At 41.2% G+C, this 23,663-nt stretch overlaps 1 protein-coding gene across 1 annotated transcript in view; it reads left to right on the top strand.

Annotated features, from left to right (window-relative positions):
* The window catches only part of NPR1 (natriuretic peptide receptor 1), a 133,265-nt gene that overhangs the window by 82,075 nt on the left and 27,527 nt on the right, over positions 1-23,663 (top strand). Inside the window, exons 5-8 of the mRNA XM_056547333.1 lie at positions 10,503-10,594; positions 10,677-10,812; positions 16,200-16,284; positions 23,147-23,267. Of these exons, the coding sequence (XP_056403308.1) occupies positions 10,503-10,594; positions 10,677-10,812; positions 16,200-16,284; positions 23,147-23,267 (434 nt within the window). The remainder of the gene's footprint in view (positions 1-10,502; positions 10,595-10,676; positions 10,813-16,199; positions 16,285-23,146; positions 23,268-23,663) is intronic.

Genomic DNA, 23,663 nt, shown 5'->3' with positions numbered 1-23,663 from the left:
AGTGTATATATGTAAGTGTCATCCGCCTTCACTCACTATTACAGTACACAGTATATATAGAGATATGGATGAGTGTATATATGTAAGTGTCATCCGCCTTCACTCACTATTACAGTACACAGTATATATAGAGATATGGATGAGTGTATATATATGTAAGTGTCATCCGCCTTCACTCACTACTACAGTACACAGTATATATAGAGATATGGATGATTGTATATATGTAAGTGTCATCAGCCTTCACTCACTATTACAGTACACAGTATATATAGAGATATGGATGAGTGTATATATGTAAGTGTCATCCGCCTTCACTCACTATTACAGTACACAGTATATATAGAGATATGGATGAGTGTATATATATGTAAGTGTCATCCGCCTTCACTCACTACTACAGTACACAGTATATATAGAGATATGGATGATTGTATATATGTAAGTGTCATCAGCCTTCACTCACTATTACAGTACACAGTATATATAGAGATATGGATGAGTGTATATATGTAAGTGTCATCCGCCTTCACTCACTATTACATTACACAGTATATATAGAGATATGGATGAGTGTATATATGTAAGTGTCATCCGCCTTCACTCACTATTACAGTACACAGTATATATAGAGATATGGATGAGTGTATATATGTAAGTGTCATTCGCCTTCACTCACTATTACAGTACACAGTATATATAGAGATATGGATGAGTGTATATATGTAAGTGTCATCCGCCTTCACTCACTATTACAGTACACAGTATATATAGAGATATGGATGAGTGTATATATGTAAGTGTCATCCGCCTTCACTCACTATTACAGTACACAGTATATATAGAGATATGGATGAGTGTATATATATTGTGCATGAAATACTTTGTATGGATATGTAACATAAAATGATGCACCTGCAGTGATATCCCTGATGTATATATAGATATATATATATATATATATATATATATATATATATATATATATCTATCTATCTATATATAAGCGCACAGTGACAACCAAAATATCACAGGGAATATCAATGACACAACAAGCAAAATATCAGCCTCTACATGATGTCAGGAGAGAAGTTCACGTTATATATAAATGGACAGGTGACCATTGTGGCTCTACGACTGTTCACACACGTTATTTTGTCTGCCCGCCCTCCTTGGTATGTGGAACCATCTGGACCGGGTTTTTTCTTCTGCAGAACTTTCTGTACTTACCTGTCCTGATCCGCTCCAGATTTTGTGTTGCGATCTTGATGCTTGTATACGTCACTCTTATGCTGGTTCCGGCTCTCACCTGTGACCGGGGCTTTGCTGGGGTGAGAGTATATAAGGGGTATATGCCCAACATTATGCGCCACCACTAAGAGCAGCTCGAAACACGTCAGCGGTTCTTCTGGTTTTACTTTCATTTTGTTGGATATTCACTTTATTTTATATGATGTATTATAAGATTATTATAAGATATTATATGATGTATTATAAGATTATTATAAGATATTATAAGATGTATTATAAGATTATTATAAGATATTATATGATGTATTATAAGATTATTATAAGATGTATTATAAAATGTATTATAAGATGTATTATAAGATGTATTATAAGATTATTATAAGATATTATATGATGTATTATAAGATTATTATAAGATATTATATGATGTATTATAAGATTATTATAAGATATTATAAGATGTATTATAAGATTATTATAAGATATTATATGATGTATTATAAGATTATTATAAGATGTATTATAAAATGTATTATAAGATGTATTATAAGATGTATTATAAGATTATTATAAGATATTATATGATGTATTATAAGATTATTATAAGATATTATATGATGTATTATAAGATTATTATAAGATATTATATGATGTATTATAAGATTATTATAAGATATTATAAGATGTATTATAAGATAATTATATATTATATGATGTATTGTAAGATTATTATTTATTATATGATGTATTATAAGATTATTATAAGATATTATATGATGTATTATAAGATAATTATATATTATATGATGTATTATAAGATTATTATAAGATATTATATGATGTATTATAAGATTATTATAAGATATTATATGATGTATTATAAGATTATTATAAGATATTATATGATGTATTATAAGATAATTATATATTATATGATGTATTATAAGATTATTCTAAGATATTATATGATGTATTATAAGATTATTATAAGATATTATATGATGTATTATAAGATTATTATAAGATATTATAAGATGTATTATAAGATTATTATAAGATATTATATGATGTATTATAAGATATTATATGATGTATTATAAGATGTATTATAAAATATTATATGATGTATTATAAGATTATTATAAGATATTATATGATGTATTATAATTGTTGTTTTAACAGACGATTCCTTTGGATGCCATTGCTTTTTTGCCATCTTCTTGCTGCATCATACACTACACCTCATACACATCACATCATACACTACACCTCATACACATCATACACTACACCTCATACACATCATACACTACACCTCATACACATCATACACTACACCTCATACACATCACCTCATACACTACACCTCATACACATCACCTCATACACATCACATCATACACATCACCTCATACACATCACATCATACACTACACCTCATACACATCATACACTACACCTCATACACATCATACACTACACCTCATACACATCATACACTACACCTCATACACATCACATCATACACATCACCTCATACACTACATCTCATACACATCACCTCATACACATCACATCATACACATCACCTCATACACATCACATCATACACTACACCTCATACACATCACCTCATACACATCACATCATACACTACACCTCATACACTACACCTCATACACTACACCTCATACACATCACATCATACACATCACCTCATACACATCACCTCATACACATCACCTCATACACATCATACACTACACCTCATACACATCACCTCATACACATCACCTCATACACATCATACACTACACCTCATACACATCACCTCATACACATCACATCATACACTACACCTCATACACATCACCTCATACACATCACATCATACACCGCACCTCATACACTACACCTCATACACATCACCTCATACACATCACATCATACACTACACCTCATACACATCACCTCATACACATCACATCATACACCGCACCTCATACACTACACCTCATACACATCACCTCATACACATCACATCATACACTACACCTCATACACATCACCTCATACACATCACATCATACACCGCACCTCATACACTACACCTCATACACTACATCTCATACACATCACCTCATACACATCACATCATACACTACAGCTCATACACTACACCTCATACACTACACCTCATACACTACACCTCATACACATCACCTCATACACATCACCTCATACACATCACCTCATACACATCACATCATACACTACACCTCATACACTACACCTCATACACTACATCTCATACACATCACATCATACACATCACATCATACACATCACTCATACACTACACCTCATACACTACACCTCATACACTACACCTCATACACATCACCTCATACACATCACCTCATACACATCACCTCATACACAGCACATCATACACATCACATCATACACTACACGTCATACACATCACCTCATACACTACACCTCATACACTACACCTCATACACTACACCTCATACACTACACCTCATACACATCACATCATACACATCACATCATACACATCACCTCATACACTACACCTCATACACTACACCTCATACACATCACCTCATACACATCACCTCATACACATCACATCATACACATCACCTCATACACATCACCTCATACACATCACCTCATACACATCACCTCATACACATCACCTCATACACTACACCTCATACACATCACCTCATACACATCACATCATACACATCACCTCATACACATCACCTCATACACATCACCTCATACACATCACCTCATACACATCACCTCATACACTACACCTCATACACTACATCTCATACACATCACATCATACACATCACCTCATACACTACACCTCATACACATCACCTCATACACATCACATCATACACATCACCTCATACACATCACCTCATACACATCACCTCATACACATCACCTCATACACATCACCTCATACACTACACCTCATACACTACATCTCATACACTACACCTCATACACATCACATCATACACTACACCTCATACACATCACATCATACACATCACCTCATACACTACACCTCATACACTACACCTCATACACCGCACCTCATACACATCACCTCATACACATCACCTCATACACATCACCTCATACACATCACCTCATACACATCACCTCATACACATCACCTCATACACATCACCTCATACACTACACCTCATACACCGCACCTCATACACATCACCTCATACACATCACCTCATACACTACACCTCATACACCGCACCTCATACACATCACCTCATACACTGCACCTCATACACCGCACCTCATACACATCACCTCATACACATCACCTCATATACATCACCTCATACACATCACCTCATACACATCACCTCATACACATCACCTCATACACATCACATCATACACATCACCTCATACACTACACCTCATACACATCACCTCATACACTACACCTCATACACTACACCTCATACACATCACCTCATACACATCACCTCATACACTACACCTCATACACATCACATCATACACTACACCTCATACACATCACATCATACACATCACCTCATACACTACACCTCATACACCGCACCTCATACACATCACGTCATACACTACACCTCATACACATCACCTCATACACTGCACCTCATACACCGCACCTCATACACTGCACCTCATACACATCACCTCATACACATCACATCATACACTACACCTCATACACATCACCTCATACACATCACCTCATACACTACACCTCATACACATCACCTCATACACATCACCTCATACACATCACCTCATACACTACATCTCATACACATCACATCATACACATCACCTCATACACTACACCTCATACACCGCACCTCATACACTGCACCTCATACACATCACATCATACACTACACCTCATACACTGCACCTCATACACATCACATCATACACATCACATCATACACTACACGTCATACACTACACCTCATACACTACATCTCATACACATCACATCATACACATCACATCATACACATCACCTCATACACATCACCTCATACACTACACCTCATACACATCACCTCATACACATCACCTCATACACTACACGTCATACACTACACCTCATACACATCACCTCATACACTACACCTCATACACATCACCTCATACACATCACCTCATACACTACACGTCATACACTACACCTCATACACTACACCTCATACACTACACCTCATACACATCACCTCATACACATCACATCATACACATCACATCATACACATCACCTCATACACATCACATCATACACATCACATCAAACACATCACTCATACACTACACCTCATACACTACACCTCATACACATCACATCATACACTGCACCTCATACACCGCACCTCATACACATCACCTCATACACTACACGTCATACACTACACCTCATACACTACATCTCATACACATCACCTCATACACATCACCTCATACACTACATCTCATACACATCACATCATACACATCACCTCATACACTACACCTCATACACCGCACCTCATACACTGCACCTCATACACATCACATCATACACTACACGTCATACACTACACCTCATACACTACATCTCATACACATCACATCATACACATCACATCATACACATCACCTCATACACATCACCTCATACACTACACCTCATACACATCACCTCATACACATCACCTCATACACTACACGTCATACACTACACCTCATACACATCACCTCATACACTACACCTCATACACATCACCTCATACACATCACCTCATACACTACACGTCATACACTACACCTCATACACTACACCTCATACACTACACCTCATACACATCACCTCATACACATCACATCATACACATCACATCATACACATCACATCATACACATCACCTCATACACTACACCTCATACACATCACCTCATACACTTCACCTCATACACATCACCTCATACACTTCACCTCATACACTTCCCCTCATACACATCACATCATACACATCACATCATACACATCACGTCATACACTACACGTCATACACTACATCTCATACACATCACATCATACACATCACATCATACACATCACCTCATACACATCACCTCATACACTACACCTCATACACATCACCTCATACACATCACCTCATACACTACACGTCATACACTACACCTCATACACATCACCTCATACACTACACCTCATACACATCACCTCATACACATCACCTCATACACTACACCTCATACACTACACCTCATACACTACACCTCATACACATCACCTCATACACATCACCTCATACACATCACCTCATACACATCACCTCATACACATCACATCATACACATCACATCATACACATCACATCATACACATCACCTCATACACTACACCTCATACACTACACCTCATACACATCACCTCATACACATCACCTCATACACATCACATCAAACACATCACTCATACACTACACCTCATACACTACACCTCATACACATCACATCATACACTGCACCTCATACACCGCACCTCATACACATCACCTCATACACATCACCTCATACACTACACCTCATACACATCACCTCATACACATCACCTCATACACATCACCTCATACACATCACCTCATACACTACACCTCATACACATCACATCATACACATCACATCATACACATCACATCATACACATCACCTCATACACATCACCTCATACACATCACATCATACACATCACCTCATACACTACACCTCATACACATCACCTCATACACATCACCTCATACACATCACCTCATACACATCACCTCATACACTACACCTCATACACCGCACCTCATACACTACACGTCATGACTAACAGAGGAATTTAGTAAAACCAAAAAAATCCACCAGTGCATTGTGTAAAATTTAATATTAGAAAAAAGGAGGAGAAGCCCATGAAAAAAGCCAGAAATCCCAGAAATGTCCCATCACAATATGTCAAATATCCCATCCAACAGGAGAAGAACAACTTACATCTTGTATTGGGTCCATTAATGCTCAACAAAGACCTAATGTAGGTGCAAACATTGCACCTTTTTTGTGGACACCGATGATGTAAGTCTTTGTTATTGGACGCGTTGTTTGATATAGCAGGAGTTTTATCGAGGGCCCCATTATTTCTCTGAGGGCCCCAACAGGAAATGTAGAAAGAAGCTGAAGATAGCAGAGGAAGCTTTATAAAACGAACATACGTTCCCCTACCGTCCACCCCAGAGTCACTATTGTGTCCCTCTGGTATCTTTATCACAGACTTTTCTAGTAAGGACCTTTATAGGACATCTTTTGACTTTAGGAGTTTTTCATGAATTATCACCCACATGGGCGGGCAAAGCTGGATTGTCTTAGGTTCTTCATCACAAATACAAGTAAAGAATGTTAAAAAAAAAAAGTTATGAGCCATCCCATAGTTTTTTTCTCCTAATACTTTGTCTTTTTGGAGACTATTTTCTTGATCCCATCATTTCTTTTTTTCTTGACCTCAGATTTCTGCTCTTACTTGGGAAACCCCCTCTACCTTTTTGTCTCATCTAGTCCTTAACTAGATGCTACAAAACAATACATGACAATATCTTCATCTCTAAGCCTCAGGAGGATCTCAAGATACCCAAAAAGTGTTCCAGTCTATAGGACCATCAATGACTCCAGAGGGCCAAAATTTATAGGGTCCTCCCGTTGGCTTCTTGATGGCTCATTTTCTCTACTCCTCCTGACGGTCATCTAATTCTAAATTTCTATCTATAATTATTGACGGTTTCTATGAGCTCATAGGACTAAGTTAAAGAGGACCTAAGGCCAGTTTTAATGTATTTTTTATATCATTTTGTAGCCCCAGGTGCCGATTCCATCCCTGTTTTTTCATGTTACGCTTCCTCCTCCTCCTCTTTATATTTGGTTGTATACAAGTAAAGTCTATGAAACAACACGAATCCTGCACTCACTGCTGGGCTGACAATCCAGAGGACGAGGCTGTCACATTTGCGTGGGTGCTCAGAGGCTACTGCCGGCTGTTTTGTGCATGTGCGCGAAACCGCCGACAGTTGCCTCTGCGCGCCCCACACACATGCGACAACCTCGTCCTCTGGTGTCTCCATGTTTGGAGCTTTGAGTCATCAGCCCAGTGGTTCACATCTGCATGGGGCGCTCAGAGGCGCCTGCTGGCGGTTTTGTGCATATGCACAAGACCGCCGGCAGTCACCTCTAAGTGCCCCATGCAGATGTGGCAGCCTCGTCCTCCGGTGTCTTCACGTTAGAAGCTTTGAGTCGTCAGTCCAGCGGTTCACATCTGCACCCCACGCCCAAGCGAAGGCCTCGTCCTCCGGTGTCTCCACGTTTGGAGCTTTGAGTCGTTAGTCCAGCGGTTCACATCTGCACCGCACGCCCAAGCGAAGGCCTCGTCCTCCGATGTCTTCACGTTTGGAGCTTTGAGTCGTTAGTCCAGCGGTTCACATCTACACCCCACGCCCAAGCGATGGCCTCGTCCTCCGGTGTCTTCACGTTAGAAGCTTTGAGTCGTCAGTCCAGCGGTTCACATCTGCACCCCACGCCCAAGCGAAGGCCTCGCCCTCTGGTGTCTTTACGTAAGAAGCTTTGAGTCGTCAATCCAGCGGTTCACATCTGCACCCCACGCCCAAGCGACGGCCTTGTCCTCCGGTGTCTCCACGTTTGGAGCTTTGAGTCGTTAGTCCAGCGGTTCACATCTACACCCTACGCCCAAGCGACGGCCTCGTCCTCCGGTGTCTTCACGTTAGAAGCTTTGAGTCGTTAGTCCAGCGGTCCACATCTGCACCCCACGCCCAAGCGACGGCCTCGTCCTCCGGTGTCTCCACGTTTGGAGCTTTGAGTCGTTAGTCCAGCGGTTCACATCTGCACCCCAGGCCCAAGCGACGGCCTCGTCCTCCGGTGTCTCCATGTTTGGAGCTTTGAGTCGTTAGTCCAGCGGTTCACATCTGCACCCCATGCCCAAGCGACGGCCTTGTCCTCCGGTGTCTCCATGTTTGGAGCTTAGTTAGTCGTTAGTCCAGCGGTGAGTGCTTGATTCGTGTTGTTATCTGTTTCTAGAGAAGATGGAGGACATCCTGTAGAGCAGAAACGGCAGTGTCCTCAGGCTTTTCTACCTTCCTAGTTATACAGTAATATATCTCCTTCCTTGCAGTAGTTGGGGGTGGGGAGGCCGCCGGGTGCCGTCACCCTTTGTCGGTGCCGGTGTAATGGGTGTTATCATCTTCTGCGCTGCATCTGGGATTTCTAAATCACATTGAAGCTCATTTCAATCCTTTGGTTCTCAGTATAATTGTCCTATTCGGGGTAATTATCCCCTCATTACCAGCTACTTCAAAAACACGCGTGATGGCTGCTCACCACACCGGCGGCCCCCTACTGTGGAGGATGCATGAAGTATGTGTGATTAACCCCTTATCCATAGCTGTAAAGGGAAAAAAGAGGGCTACGAAATGATGTGAGTTCCTGTGTGTTACAGTCATTAATGTCCCCTTATCGTTATCTTTCTGTGTCCCCTCATCTTCTCCTGTGTCGCAGTCATTAGTGTTCCCTCATTTTCTCTTGTGTTACAGTCATAACTGTCCCCCAATCTCCCTAAATGTCACTGTCATCAGTCTCCCTTCATACCCCTATGTATCACTGTCAGTAGCCTCCCCTTATATCTGTGTCACACTCATCAGAGTCCTCTCATCACCCCGTGTGTCACTGTCATTACTGTCCCCTTATCTTTCCTTCCGTCCTAATCATTACTGTCCCTATATCTTCCTGTGTGTCAGTTATTAGTGTCCCCTCATCTTTTCCTCTGTCATAGTCATCCATGTCCCCTCATCTCCTTGTGTCTCAGTTATTAGTGTCCCCCTGTCACATTCAGAGTCACCTCCTCTCTCAGGGTCACAGTTATTACTGTCCCTCCATCACTCTATTCACCGAAGTTTCTATAAGTACCTTCCCATCACTACCCTACCAGTCAGGTCGGGCTCATTTTTGTGGCCCCTGAGGCTGGTCGCTTCTCTCTTATTTGTGAGCTTTGGCAATATTTTTTGGGCATCCAGTTTCTTCACTACCTTGTTACCGCCATGTTACAGGGGTATCCGGCTTCATGAAGATAGATGACAATGGTGACCGGGAAACAGACTTCTCCCTGTGGGACCTGTCCCCAAAATCCAAAGAGTTCCAGGTAGGAGACCAACAACCCGCTAGGATGACAATTCCGGAACATCTTTATACGTATTACACATGAATCTTATTTTTGCTCATAGATTGTGGCCACTTATAACGGGACCTTGAGGAGCGTCATCAAGACGCCAGGACAGGAGATCCACTGGCCAGGAAATGGCGTCCCACCGCTCGACTTCCCTCCATGTGGATTCGATAACAACAATCCAGCCTGCAAGAGTGAGTAGGGTATCCATGGGGGTCTCCATCACTGACCGGCCCCACTCTCATAGATATCTTGCTATTATGGGTCCCACTGGGGCTCACATCCGGTTGGGATAATCGGACATCTCCAAGGGAATTTCTTTCTTAAAATGAAGAAACCCCCAAGTGAATATAAGTCCATAGATCATTGTGTTCTGTCCGGCTGCCAGAAACCTCCTTGGAATTCTGGATGACAACCAAGATGGACTCTACTGTGGCCCCCGCACAGGTTGTAGCCAGCTGCTTAGATCCGGCAAATTTGCCAAGTTACATCTTAATGCTAATCCCGGAGGAGCCGAGGGCTTATATCTAATGGGACTTTTTAGATTTTAAGGGAAAAAAGTTAAAGTTTGAACCCGAAATGTTTATAAGAGTCGGAGTTCCCATGAGATGATGACTCTTCACCGAGCGCGGTCTCTCAATCCTTCCCGAATCTGATCTGGGCCAGCAGTCCATGTCCCGCCTGTAAGATCCGAGCGTAGCTCGGATCTGACAGGCGGGTCATGGACTGCTGGCCCAATGCTTATTGCCTTGGAAATAACGCGTGGATGATTATAGAGTTTGTAGGAAAGGTCAGTCCTGGTCCATAAGGTCATGGATCCCAGATATGGACGCCATATATCAGACAATTTAAGGCGGTCAGGAACTTGTATTATTTAGATATTGGGCGCAGTCATATGTCTATCCTATATATTGGGCGCAGTGATATGTATCTCCTATATATTGGGCGCAGATATACGTATCTCCTATATATTGGGTGCAGTCATACGTATCTCCTATATATTGGGCGCAGTCATACGTATCTCCTATATATTGGGCGCAGTCATACGTATCTCCTATATATTGGGCGCAGTCATATGTATCTCCTATATATTGGGTGCAGACATATGTATATCCTATATATTGGGCGCAGTCATACGTATCTCCTATATATTGGGCGCAGTCATACGTATCTCCTATATATTGGGCGCAGTCATACGTATCTCCTATATATTGGGCGCAGACATATGTATCTCCTATATATTGTGCACAGTCATATGTATCTCCTATATATTGGGCGCATTCATATGTATCTCCTATATATTGGGCGCATTCATATGTATCTCCTATATATTGGGCACAGTCATATGTATCTCCTATATATTGGGTGCAGTCATATGTATCTCCTATATATTGGGCACAGTCATACGTATCTCCTATATATTGGGTGCAGTCATATGTCTATCCTATATATTGGGCGCAGTCATATGTATCTCCTATATATTGGGCACAGTCATAGGTATCTCCTATATATTGGGCACAGTCATATGTATCTCCTATATATTGGGTGCAGTCATATGTATCTCCTATATATTGGGCGCAGTGATATATCTATCCTATATATTGGGCACAGTCATACGTATCTCCTATATATTGGGTGCAGTCATATGTATCTCCTATATATTGGGCGCAGTGATATATCTATCCTATATATTGGGCACAGTCGTATGTATCTCCTATATATTGGGCACAGTCATATGTATCTCCTATATTTTGGGTGCAGTCATACGTATCTCCTACATATTGGGCGCAGTCATATGTATCTCCTATATATTGGGCGCAGTCATATGTATCTCCTATATATTGGGCGCAGACATACGTATATCCTATATATTGGGCACAGTCATACGTATCTCCTATATATTGGGCGCAGTCATATGTATCTCCTATATATTGGGCGCAGTCATATGTATCTCCTATATATTGGGCACAGTCATATGTATATCCTATATATTGGGTGCAGTCATATGTATCTCCTATATATTGGACGCAGTCATATGTATCTCCTATATATTGGACGCAGTCATATGTATCTCCTATATATTGGACGCAGTCATATGTATCTCCTATATATTGGGTGGTCATATGTATCTCCTATATATTGGGTGCAGTCATATGTATCTCCTATATATTGGGTGCAGTCATATGTATCTCCTATATATTGGGCACAGTCATATGTATCTCCTATATATTGGGTGCAGTCATATGTATCTCCTATATATTGGGTGCAGTCATATGTCTATCCTATATATTGGGCACAGTCATATGTATCTCCTATATATTGGGTGCAGTCATATGTATCTCCTATATATTGGGCGCAGTGATATATCTATCCTATATATTGGGCGCAGTCATATGTATCTCCTATATATTGGGCACAGTCATATGTATCTCCTATATATTGGGTGCAGTCATATGTATCTCCTATATATTGGGCGCAGTGATATATCTATCCTATATATTGGGCACAGCCATACGTATCTCCTATATATTGGGTGCAGTCATATGTCTATCCTATATATTGGGCGCAGTCATATGTATCTCCTATATATTGGGCGCAGTCATACGTATCTCCTATATATTGGGCGCAGTGATATATCTATCCTATATATTGGGCACAGTCATATGTATCTCCTATATATTGGGTGCAGTCATATGTATCTCCTATATATTGGGTGCAGTCATATGTATCTCCTATATATTGGGCGCAGTCATATGTATCTCCTATATATTGGGCGCAGTCATATGTATCTACTATATATTGGGGGCAGTCATACGTATCTCCTATATATTGGGTGCAGTCATATGTATCTCCTATATATTGGGCGCAGACATATGTATCTCCTATATATTGGGCACAGTCATATGTATCTCCTATATATTGGGCGCAGTCATACGTATCTCCTATATATTGGGTGCAGTCATACGTATCTACTATATATTGGGCGCAGTCATATGTATCTCCTATATATTGGGCGCAGTCATACGTATCTCCTATATATTGGGTGCAGTCATACTTATCTCCTATATATTGGGCACAGTCATACGTATCTCCTATATATTGGGTGCAGTCATACGTATCTCCTATATATTGGGTGCAGTCATATGTATCTACTATATATTGGGCGCAGTCATACGTATCTCCTATATATTGGGTGCAGTCATATGTATCTCCTATATATTGGGCGCAGTCATATGTATCTCCTATATATTGGGCGGTCATATGTATCTCCTATATATTGGGCGCAGTCATATGTATCTCCTATATATTGGGCGCAGTCATATGTATCTCCTATATATTGGGTGCAGTCATATGTATCTTCTATATATTGGGCACAGTCATACGTATCTCCTATATATTGGGCACAGTCATATGTATCTCCTATATATTGGGCGCAGACATATGTATCTCCTATATATTGGGTGCAGTCATACGTATCTCCTATATATTGGGCACAGTCATACGTATCTCCTATATATTGGGTGCAGTCATACGTATCTCCTATATATTGGGCACAGTCATATGTATCTCCTATATATTGGGCACAGTCATATGTATCTCCTATATATTGGGCACAGTCATATGTATCTCCTATATATTGGGTGCAGTCATATGTATCTTCTATATATTGGGCGCAGTCATATGTATCTCCTATATATTGGGCGCAGTCATATGTATCTCCTATATATTGGGCGCAGTCATACGTATCTCCTATATATTGGGCACAGTCATATGTATCTCCTATATATTGGGCACAGTCATATGTATCTCCTATATATTGGGCACAGTCATACGTATCTCCTATATATTGGGTGCAGTCATACGTATCTCCTATACATGGCTGTAATTTTCATCATAGGTTATAACCTCAACTATGAGAGACAGAATGAGAAAAAATCCATAAAATCCTCAGTGTACAGAGCCCCGCTTGTCCTCGGTGTACAGAGCCCTGCTTGTCCTCGGTGTACAGAGCCCTGCTTGTCCTCGGTGTACAGAGCCCTGCTTGTCCTCGGTGTACAGAGCCCTGCTTGTCCTCGGTGTACAGAGCCCTGCTTGTCCTCGGTGTACAGAGCCCTGCTTGTCCTCGGTGTACAGAGCCCCGCTTGTCCTCGGTGTACAGAGCCCCGCTTGTCCTCGGTGTACAGAGCCCCGCTTGTCCTCGGTGTACAGAGCCCCGCTTGTCCTCGGTGTACAGAGCCCTGCTTGTCCTCGGTGTACAGAGCCCTGCTTGTCCTCGGTGTACAGAGCCCTGCTTGTCCTCGGTGTACAGAGCCCTGCTTGTCCTCAGTGTACAGAGCAAAAAGAAGGAAAAGTCCGCTCACCTCTCCATGCGAGTTGTAGCCGCCATTATTCCTGATTGCTCCAGGTGCTGTCAGGGCGTTGCTGCCATTGACAAGGTATGTAGTGGAAAGGAGTAATGATCCCTCGGCACTTCCAGACACATCAATAGATATAAAACACAAGCTTTTATTTTGTCTTGTTAAAAAAAATCAGGGTAGCAAATCATGTTAAAAACATGGACTGACGCGTTTTGGCCGTGTAGCCTTTCTCAAAGTCTGCTTGGTCAGATGGAACCAAAGTAGAACTTTTTGGTAAAAACTCAACTCGTCGTGTTTGGAGGAGAAAGAATGCTGAGTTGCATCCATAGAACTCCATACCTACTGTGAAGCATGGGGGTGGAGACATCACGCTTTGGGGCTGTTTTTCTGCTAAGGGACCAGGATGAATGATCCGTGTAAAGGAAAGAATGAATGGGACCATGTATCGTGAGATTTTGTGTGAAAACCTTCCATCAGCAAGGGCATTGAGGATGAAACGTGGCTGGGTCTTTCAGCATGACAATGATCCCAAACACACTGCTCGGGCAACGAAGGAGTGGCTTCATAAGAAGCATTTCAAGGTCCTAGAGAGGCCTAGTCAGTCTCCAGATCTCAACCCCATAGAAAACCTTTGGATGGAGTTGAAAGTTCGTGTTGCCCAGCGACAGCCCCAAAACATCACTGCTCTAGAGGAGATCTGCATGGAGGAATGGGCCAAAATACCAGCAACAGTGTGTGAGAACCTTGTGAAGACAGAAAACATGTGACCTCTGCCATTACCAACAAAGGGATATAACAAAGTATTGAGATGAACTTTTCTTATCCACCAAATACTTATTTTCCCCCATAATTTGCAGATAAATTCTTTAATAATCAGACAATGTGATTTTATGGATTTTTTCTCATTCTGTCTCATAGTTGAGGTCATGACCTATAATGATAATTACAGCCTCATCTTTATAAGGGGGAGAACTTGTACAATTGGGGGCTGACTAAATACTTTTTTTGCCCCCCTGTATTTCCTATATGTTGGATTCATATTGGGTATGTCTTGTAGGTAAGTGGCTGTGGGTTGAGAATTTATATGTTGCCTTTATTGAACATCTGTAGATATCTCTGTTCTCTTTTAGACACGTATGTTCTGTCATATTGTTCAGGAGTTGTATTTCTTGTTGGACACACGTTCTCTTTCTCCCTAATGGTTCCTATATTCTTTTTCTTAGCCAGTTTCTCCATCCTGGAGGTGACGTCCATAGTGATCTGCTTCATCCTCCTGGCCATCGCAGTCTCCGCCATCTTCATATACAGGTAATAGACTTCGCCTCCTGTTCCCGCTGCCTCGGCCTTGTAGCTGCTAATTGAAATCTGTGATTCTCAGGATCCTGGTAGACAGGAGGGGGGGGGGGGGGGGACGCGGCGGCCGGAGCCTCCAGACCTGCGTTTTGTTTCCATGAGAGATGTAATTGGAAGAGACCGCCGCTTGACTTCAGCTCTCAAAATCCAAACAGGTGGGGGGGGGGGGGGTTATAGAATTGGGAGGATTAAGGAGCCATCCCTGGGAGCAGCTGATGGTCAGGGCTGGAGATTTTGGAAGGAATCATTGGGATGCACTTGGACAACAGGTAATATCTGGAGTAGGACAGATATAAAGATGTTTATAGCCTTTCTGTACCATTGTAATGTACATAGTGTGAATATACAATGAGAACTTCACTCCCCTCCATCTCCTATACAATGTGTATACAGATCCTGTACAGAATATACAATGTAATGTACATAGTGTGAATATACAACAAGAACTTCACTCCTCTCCATCTCCTATACAATGTGTATACAGATCCTGTACAGAATATACATTGTAATGTACATAGTGCGAATATACAATGAGAACTTTACTCCTCTCCATCTCCTATACAATGTGTATACAGATCCTGTACAGAATATACATTGTAATGTACATAGTGTGAATATACGAGAACTTCACTCCTCTCCATCTCCTATACAATGTGTATACAGATCCTGTACGGAATATACATTGTAATGTACATAGTGTGAATATACAACGAGAACTTCACTCCTCTCCATCTCCTATACAATGTGTATACAGATCCTGTACAGAATATACATTGTAATGTACATAGTGTGAATATACAACAAGAACTTCACTCCTCTCCATCTCCTATACAATGTGTATACAGATCCTGTACAGAATATACATTGTAATGTACATAGTGTGAATATACAATGAGAACTTCACTCCTCTCCATCTCCTATACAATGTGTATACAGATCCTGTACAGAATATACATTGTAATGTACATAGTGTGAATATAAAATGAGAACTTCACTCCTCTCCATCTCCTAAACAAAATGTATACAGATCCTGTACAGAATATACATTGTAATGTACATAGTGTGAATATACAACAAGAACTTCACTCCTCTCCATCTCCTATACAATGTGTATACAGATCCTGTACAGAATATACATTGTAATGTACATAGTGTGAATATACAATGAGAACTTCACTCCTCTCCATCTCCTATACAATGTGTATACAGATCCTCTACAGAATATACATTGTAATGTACATAGTGTGAATATACAATGAGAACTTCACTCCTCTCCATCTCCTATACAATGTGTATACAGATCCTGTACAGAATATACAATGTAATGTACATAGTGTGAATATACAATGAGAACTTCACTCCTCTCCATCTCCTATACAATGTGTATACAGATCCTGTACAGAATATACAATGTAATGTACATAGTGTGAATATACGAGAACTTCACTCCTCTCCATCTCCTATACAATGTGTATACAGATCCTCTACAGAATATACATTGTAATGTACATAGTGTGAATATACAATGAGAACTTCACTCCCCTCCATCTCCTATACAATGTGTATACAGATCCTCTACAGAATATACATTGTAATGTACATAGTGTGAATATACAATGAGAACTTCACTCCTCTCCATCTCCTATACAATGTGTATACAGATCCTGTACAGAATATACATTGTAATGTACATAGTGTGAATATACAATGAGAACTTCACTCCTCTCCATCTCCTATACAATGTGTATACAGATCCTGTACAGAATATACATTGTAATGTACATAGTGTGAATATACAATGAGAACTTCACTCCTCTCCATCTCCTATACAATGTGTACACAGATCCTGTACAGAATATACAATGTAATGTACATAGTGTGAATATACAATGAGAACTTCACTCCTCTCCATCTCCTATACAATGTGTATACAGATCCTGTACAGAATATACATTGTAATGTACATAGTGTGAATATACAATGAGAACTTCACTCCTCTCCATCTCCTATACAATGTGTATACAGATCCTCTACAGAATATACATTGTAATGTACATAGTGTTAATATACAACGAGAACTTCACTCCTCTCCATCTCCTATACAATGTGTATACAGATCCTGTACAGAATATACATTGTAATGTACATAGTGTGAATATACAATGAGAACTTCACTCCTCTCCATCTCCTACACAATGTGTATACAGATCCTGTACAGAATATACAATGTAATGTACATAGTGTGAATATACAACGAGAACTTCACTCCTCTCCATCTCCTATACAATGTGTATACAGATCCTGTACAGAATATACAATGTAATGTACATAGTGTGAATATACAACAAGAACTTCACTCCTCTCCATCTCCTATACAATGTGTATACAGATCCTCTACAGAATATACATTGTAATGTACATAGTGTTAATATACAACGAGAACTTCACTCCTCTCCATCTCCTATACAATGTGTATACAGATCCTCTACAGAATATACATTGTAATGTACATAGTGTTAATATACAACGAGAACTTCACTCCCCTCCATCTCCTACACAATGTGTATACAGATCCTGTACAGAATATACATTGTAATGTACATAGTGTTAATATACAACGAGAACTTCACTCCTCTCCATCTTCTATACAATGTGTATACAGATCCTGTACAGAATATACATTGTAATGTACATAGTGTTAATATACAACGAGAACTTCACTCCTCTCCATCTCCTATACAATGTGTATACAGATCCTGTACAGAATATACATTGTAATGTACATAGTGTTAATATACAACGAGAACTTCACTCCTCTCCATCTCCTATACAATGTGTACACAGATCCTGTACAGAATATACAATGTAATGTACATAGTGTGAATATACAATGAGAACTTCACTCCTCTCCATCTCCTAAACAAAATGTATACAGATCCTGTACAGAATATACATTGTAATGTACATAGTGTGAATATACAATGAGAACTTCACTCCTCTCCATCTCCTATACAATGTGTATACAGATCCTGTACAGAATATACAATGTAATGTACATAGTGTGAATATACAACAAGAACTTCACTCCTCTCCATCTTCTATACAATGTGTATACAGATCCTGTACAGAATATACATTGTAATGTACATAGTGCGGATATACAATGAAAACTTCACTCCCCTCCATCTCCTATACAATGTGTATACAGATCCTGTACAGAATATACATTGTAATGTACATAGTGTGAATATACAACGAGAACTTCACTCCTCTCCATCTCCTATACAATGTGTATACAGATCCTGTACAGAATGTACATTGTAATGTACATAGTGCGAATATACAATGAGAACTTCACTCCTCTCCATCTCCTATACAATGTGTATACAGATCCTGTACAGAATATACATTGTAATGTACATAGTGTGAATATACGAGAACTTCACTCCTCTCCATCTCCTATACAATGTGTATACAGATCCTGTACAGAATATACATTGTAATGTACATAGTGTTAATATACAACGAGAACTTCACTCCTCTCCATCTTCTATACAATGTGTATACAGATCCTGTACAGAATATACAATGTAATGTACATAGTGTGAATATACAATGAGAACTTCACTCCTCTCCATCTCCTATACAATGTGTATACAGATCCTGTACAGAATATACATTGTAATGTACATAGTGTGAATATAAAATGAGAACTTCACTCCTCTCCATCTCCTATACAATGTGTATACAGATCCTGTACAGAATATACATTGTAATGTACATAGTGTTAATATACAACGAGAACTTCACTCCTCTCCATCTCCTATACAATGTGTATACAGATCCTGTACAGAATATACATTGTAATGTACATAGTGTGAATATACAACGAGAACTTCACTCCTCTCCATCTCCTATACAATGTGTATACAGATCCTGTACAGAATATACATTGTAATGTACATAGTGTTAATATACAACGAGAACTTCACTCCTCTCCATCTCCTATACAATGTGTATACAGATCCTGTACAGAATATACATTGTAATGTACATAGTGTGAATATACAGAGAGAACTTCACTCCCCTCCATCTCCTATACAATGTGTATACAGATCCTGTACAGAATATACATTGTAATGTACATAGTGTGAATATACAACGAGAACTTCACTCCTCTCCATCTCCTATACAATGTGTATACAGATCCTGTACAGAATGTACATTGTAATGTACATAGTGTGAATATACAGGGAGAACTTCACTCCTCTCCATCTCCTATACAATGTGTATACAGATCCTGTACGGAATATACATTGTAATGTACATAGTGTGAATATACAACGAGAACTTCACTCCTCTCCATCTCCTATACAATGTGTATACAGATCCTGTACAGAATGTACATTGTAATGTACATAGTGTGAATATACAGGGAGAACTTCACTCCTCTCCATCTTCTATACAATGTGTACAACAAGTTACCTCAGATCTTGGACAGCATATACATCGGATATATTTCATGCCTCAGAATTATCAGCGCTAATCTGACTTACATACTCTGGAGTACAAAGTCTGGAGGAGGACAGAGGAGTCTGGAGGAGGACAGAGGAGTCTAGATGAGAACAGAGGAGTCTAGAATAGGACAGAGGAGTCTAGAGGGACAGAGGAGTCTAGAGGAGAACAGAGGAGTCTAAAGGAGAACAGAGGAGTCTAGAAGAGGACAGAGGAGTCTGGAGGAAGACAGAGGAGTCTAGATGAGAACAGAGGAGTCTGGAGGAGGACAGAGGAGTCTGGAGGAGAACAGAGGAGTCTAGAATAGAACAGAAGAGTCTGGGGGGACAGAAGAGTCTAGAGGGACAGAGGAGTCTAGAAGAGAACAGATGAGTCTAGAAGAGGACAGAGGAGTCTGGAGGGGACAGAGGAGTCTGGAGGAGGATAGAGGAGTCTAGAAGAGGACAGAGGACTCTGGAGGAGGACAGAGGAGTCTGGAGGAGGACAGAGGAGTCTAGAGGGACAAAGGAGTCTAGAAGAGGGGGACAGAGGAGTCTAGAAGAGGACAGATGAGTCTGGAGGGGACAGAGAAGTTTGGAGGAGGACAGATGAGTCTGGAGGGGACAGAGGACTCTGGAGGAGGACAGATGAGTCTGGAGGAGGACAGGGGAATCTAGAGGGGACAGAGAAGTCTAAAGGAGGAGAACAAAGGAGTCTGGAGGACAAAACAGTCAGAAGGATTAAAGGGAGTCTGAAGGAGACTGAAGAGTACAGAAGAGTCTGGAAAAGGAAAGAAGAGTCTGGAGGGGAAAGTAAAGTCAGGCAAGAACAGAGGGGTCTGGAAGAAGACAGAGAAGTCTGAAGGTGGATAGAAGGGTCTGAGGAGGACACAGAGGTCTGAAGAGGGCAAAGGGGTCTAAAGAGGAGTCTAGAATAGAACAGAGGAGTCTGGGGGGGACAGAGGAGTCTAGAGGGACAGAGGAGTCTAGAGGAGAACAGAGGAGTCTAGAGGAGAACAGAGGAGTCTAGAAGAGGACAGAGGAGTCTGGAGAAAGACAGAGGAGTCTAGATGAGAACAGAGGAGTCTGGAGGAGGACAGAGGAGTCTGGAGGAGGACAGAGGAGTCTGGATGAGAACAGAGGAGTCTAGAATAGAACAGAAGAGTCTGGGGGGACAGAAGAGTCTAGAGGAGAACAGATGAGTCTAGAAGATGACAGAGGAGTCTGGAGGGGACAGAGGAGTCTGGAGGAGGACAGAGGAGTCTGGAGGAGGACAGAGGAGTCTGGAGGAGGACAGAGGAGTCTGGAGGAGGACAGAGGAGTCTAGAAGAGGACAGAGGAGTCTGGAGGGGACAGAGGAGTCTGGAGGGGACAGAGGAGTCTGGAGGAGGACAGAGGAGTCTGGAGGAGGACAGAGGAGTCTGGAGGAGGACAGAGGAGTCTAGAAGAGGACAGAGGACTCTGGAGGAGGACAGAGGAGTTTGGAGGAGGACAGGGGAATCTAGAGGGGACAGAGAAGTCTAAGGGAGGAGAACAAAGGAGTCTGGAGGACAAAACAGTCAGAAGGATTAAAGGGAGTCTGAACGAGACTGAAGAGTACAGAAGAGTCTGTAGGAAATAGGAGAGTCTGGAAAAGGAAAGAAGAGTCTGGAGGGGAAAGTAAAGTCAGGCAAGAACAGAGGGGTCTGGAAGAAGACAGAGAAGTCTGAAGGTGGATAGAAGGGTCTGAGGAGGACACAGAGGTCTGAAGAGGGCAAAGGGGTCTAAAGAGGACAGAGAGGTCTGGGGAGAGAAAAATGAGTCCGCAGAGGTGTATGGAGAGGGGACAGAGTGGTCTTACAGGGAGTTTTCTGAACACATATGGGGGATCAGGAGAGATGGTGGCTATTTGTGTGGCTTATTCCTGGTTCCTATTATGTCCTTACCCCATAGGAACCTCTCAGCCAATAAGTGGCCAAAGTGGTGACCCTCTGCGGCCAATGACTTCTCCAGACATCCCCTTTATGGGACCTTACAAGTAACATAGGGACAGTCTAGTGGTCAACCAAACATGAAAACCACCACAAAGACCTGCAGAACGCACTCCCGGAGAGCGGGGGTTAATTCCCACCAATGTTACACAAGCGTTCCCTTTGAAGTCAAGGGGCCTTGACCTTCTGTGAAAACTTAGACTCAATAAACCCTGAGCTTCCTCCTCATATTTACTTTGGTGATAATATGATGATATCACCCAAGGCTATCAGCCCGATATAACGACCAATATCAGGAAAATATGTGATCATGTGACCTACGAGAAGCCAACATTTACCTTTCTCCCCCTCCAGGAAGCTGCGTTTGGAGAAGGAGTTGGCTGCGGAGCTGTGGAAAGTTCGATGGGAGGATATCCAGACGAGCAACATGGAGAAAAACCTCCGCAGGGCAGGCAGCAAGCTGACACTATCACTGGTAACTGTGCCCCAAGCGTCGTGCATGCCCGCCTGCCATCCTGGCCACAACAACAGCTGATTCCTGTGTGTGGGGTCAGAGCAGGACCATGTTATCTTCTGTCCTGAAATCACCCTACTTAGTGCTCGACCATCAGTAATGTCCGATATACTGTAGTCCTAACAGGCTAGACCAGTGTTTCCCAACTAGGGTGCCTCCAGTTGTTGCAAAACTACAACTCCCAGCATGCCCGGACAGCCAAAGGCTGTCCGGGCATGCTGGGAGTTGTAGTTTTGCAACAACTGTAGACCCACTGATTGGGAGATACCATCTGAAAGACATGTCAAAAGTTTTGATCCCAACGCTTTTCTTTACCATACAGTACATTCTTCAGGGGACAGCAGTCTGATGGTATAT

This window comes from Hyla sarda, chromosome 11, assembly GCF_029499605.1.
Source record: "Hyla sarda isolate aHylSar1 chromosome 11, aHylSar1.hap1, whole genome shotgun sequence".
Classification (NCBI taxonomy): Eukaryota; Metazoa; Chordata; class Amphibia; order Anura; family Hylidae; genus Hyla; species Hyla sarda.
Note: the sequence above shows the minus strand (reverse complement) of the source record. Positions and strands in the feature narration are given on the sequence as shown.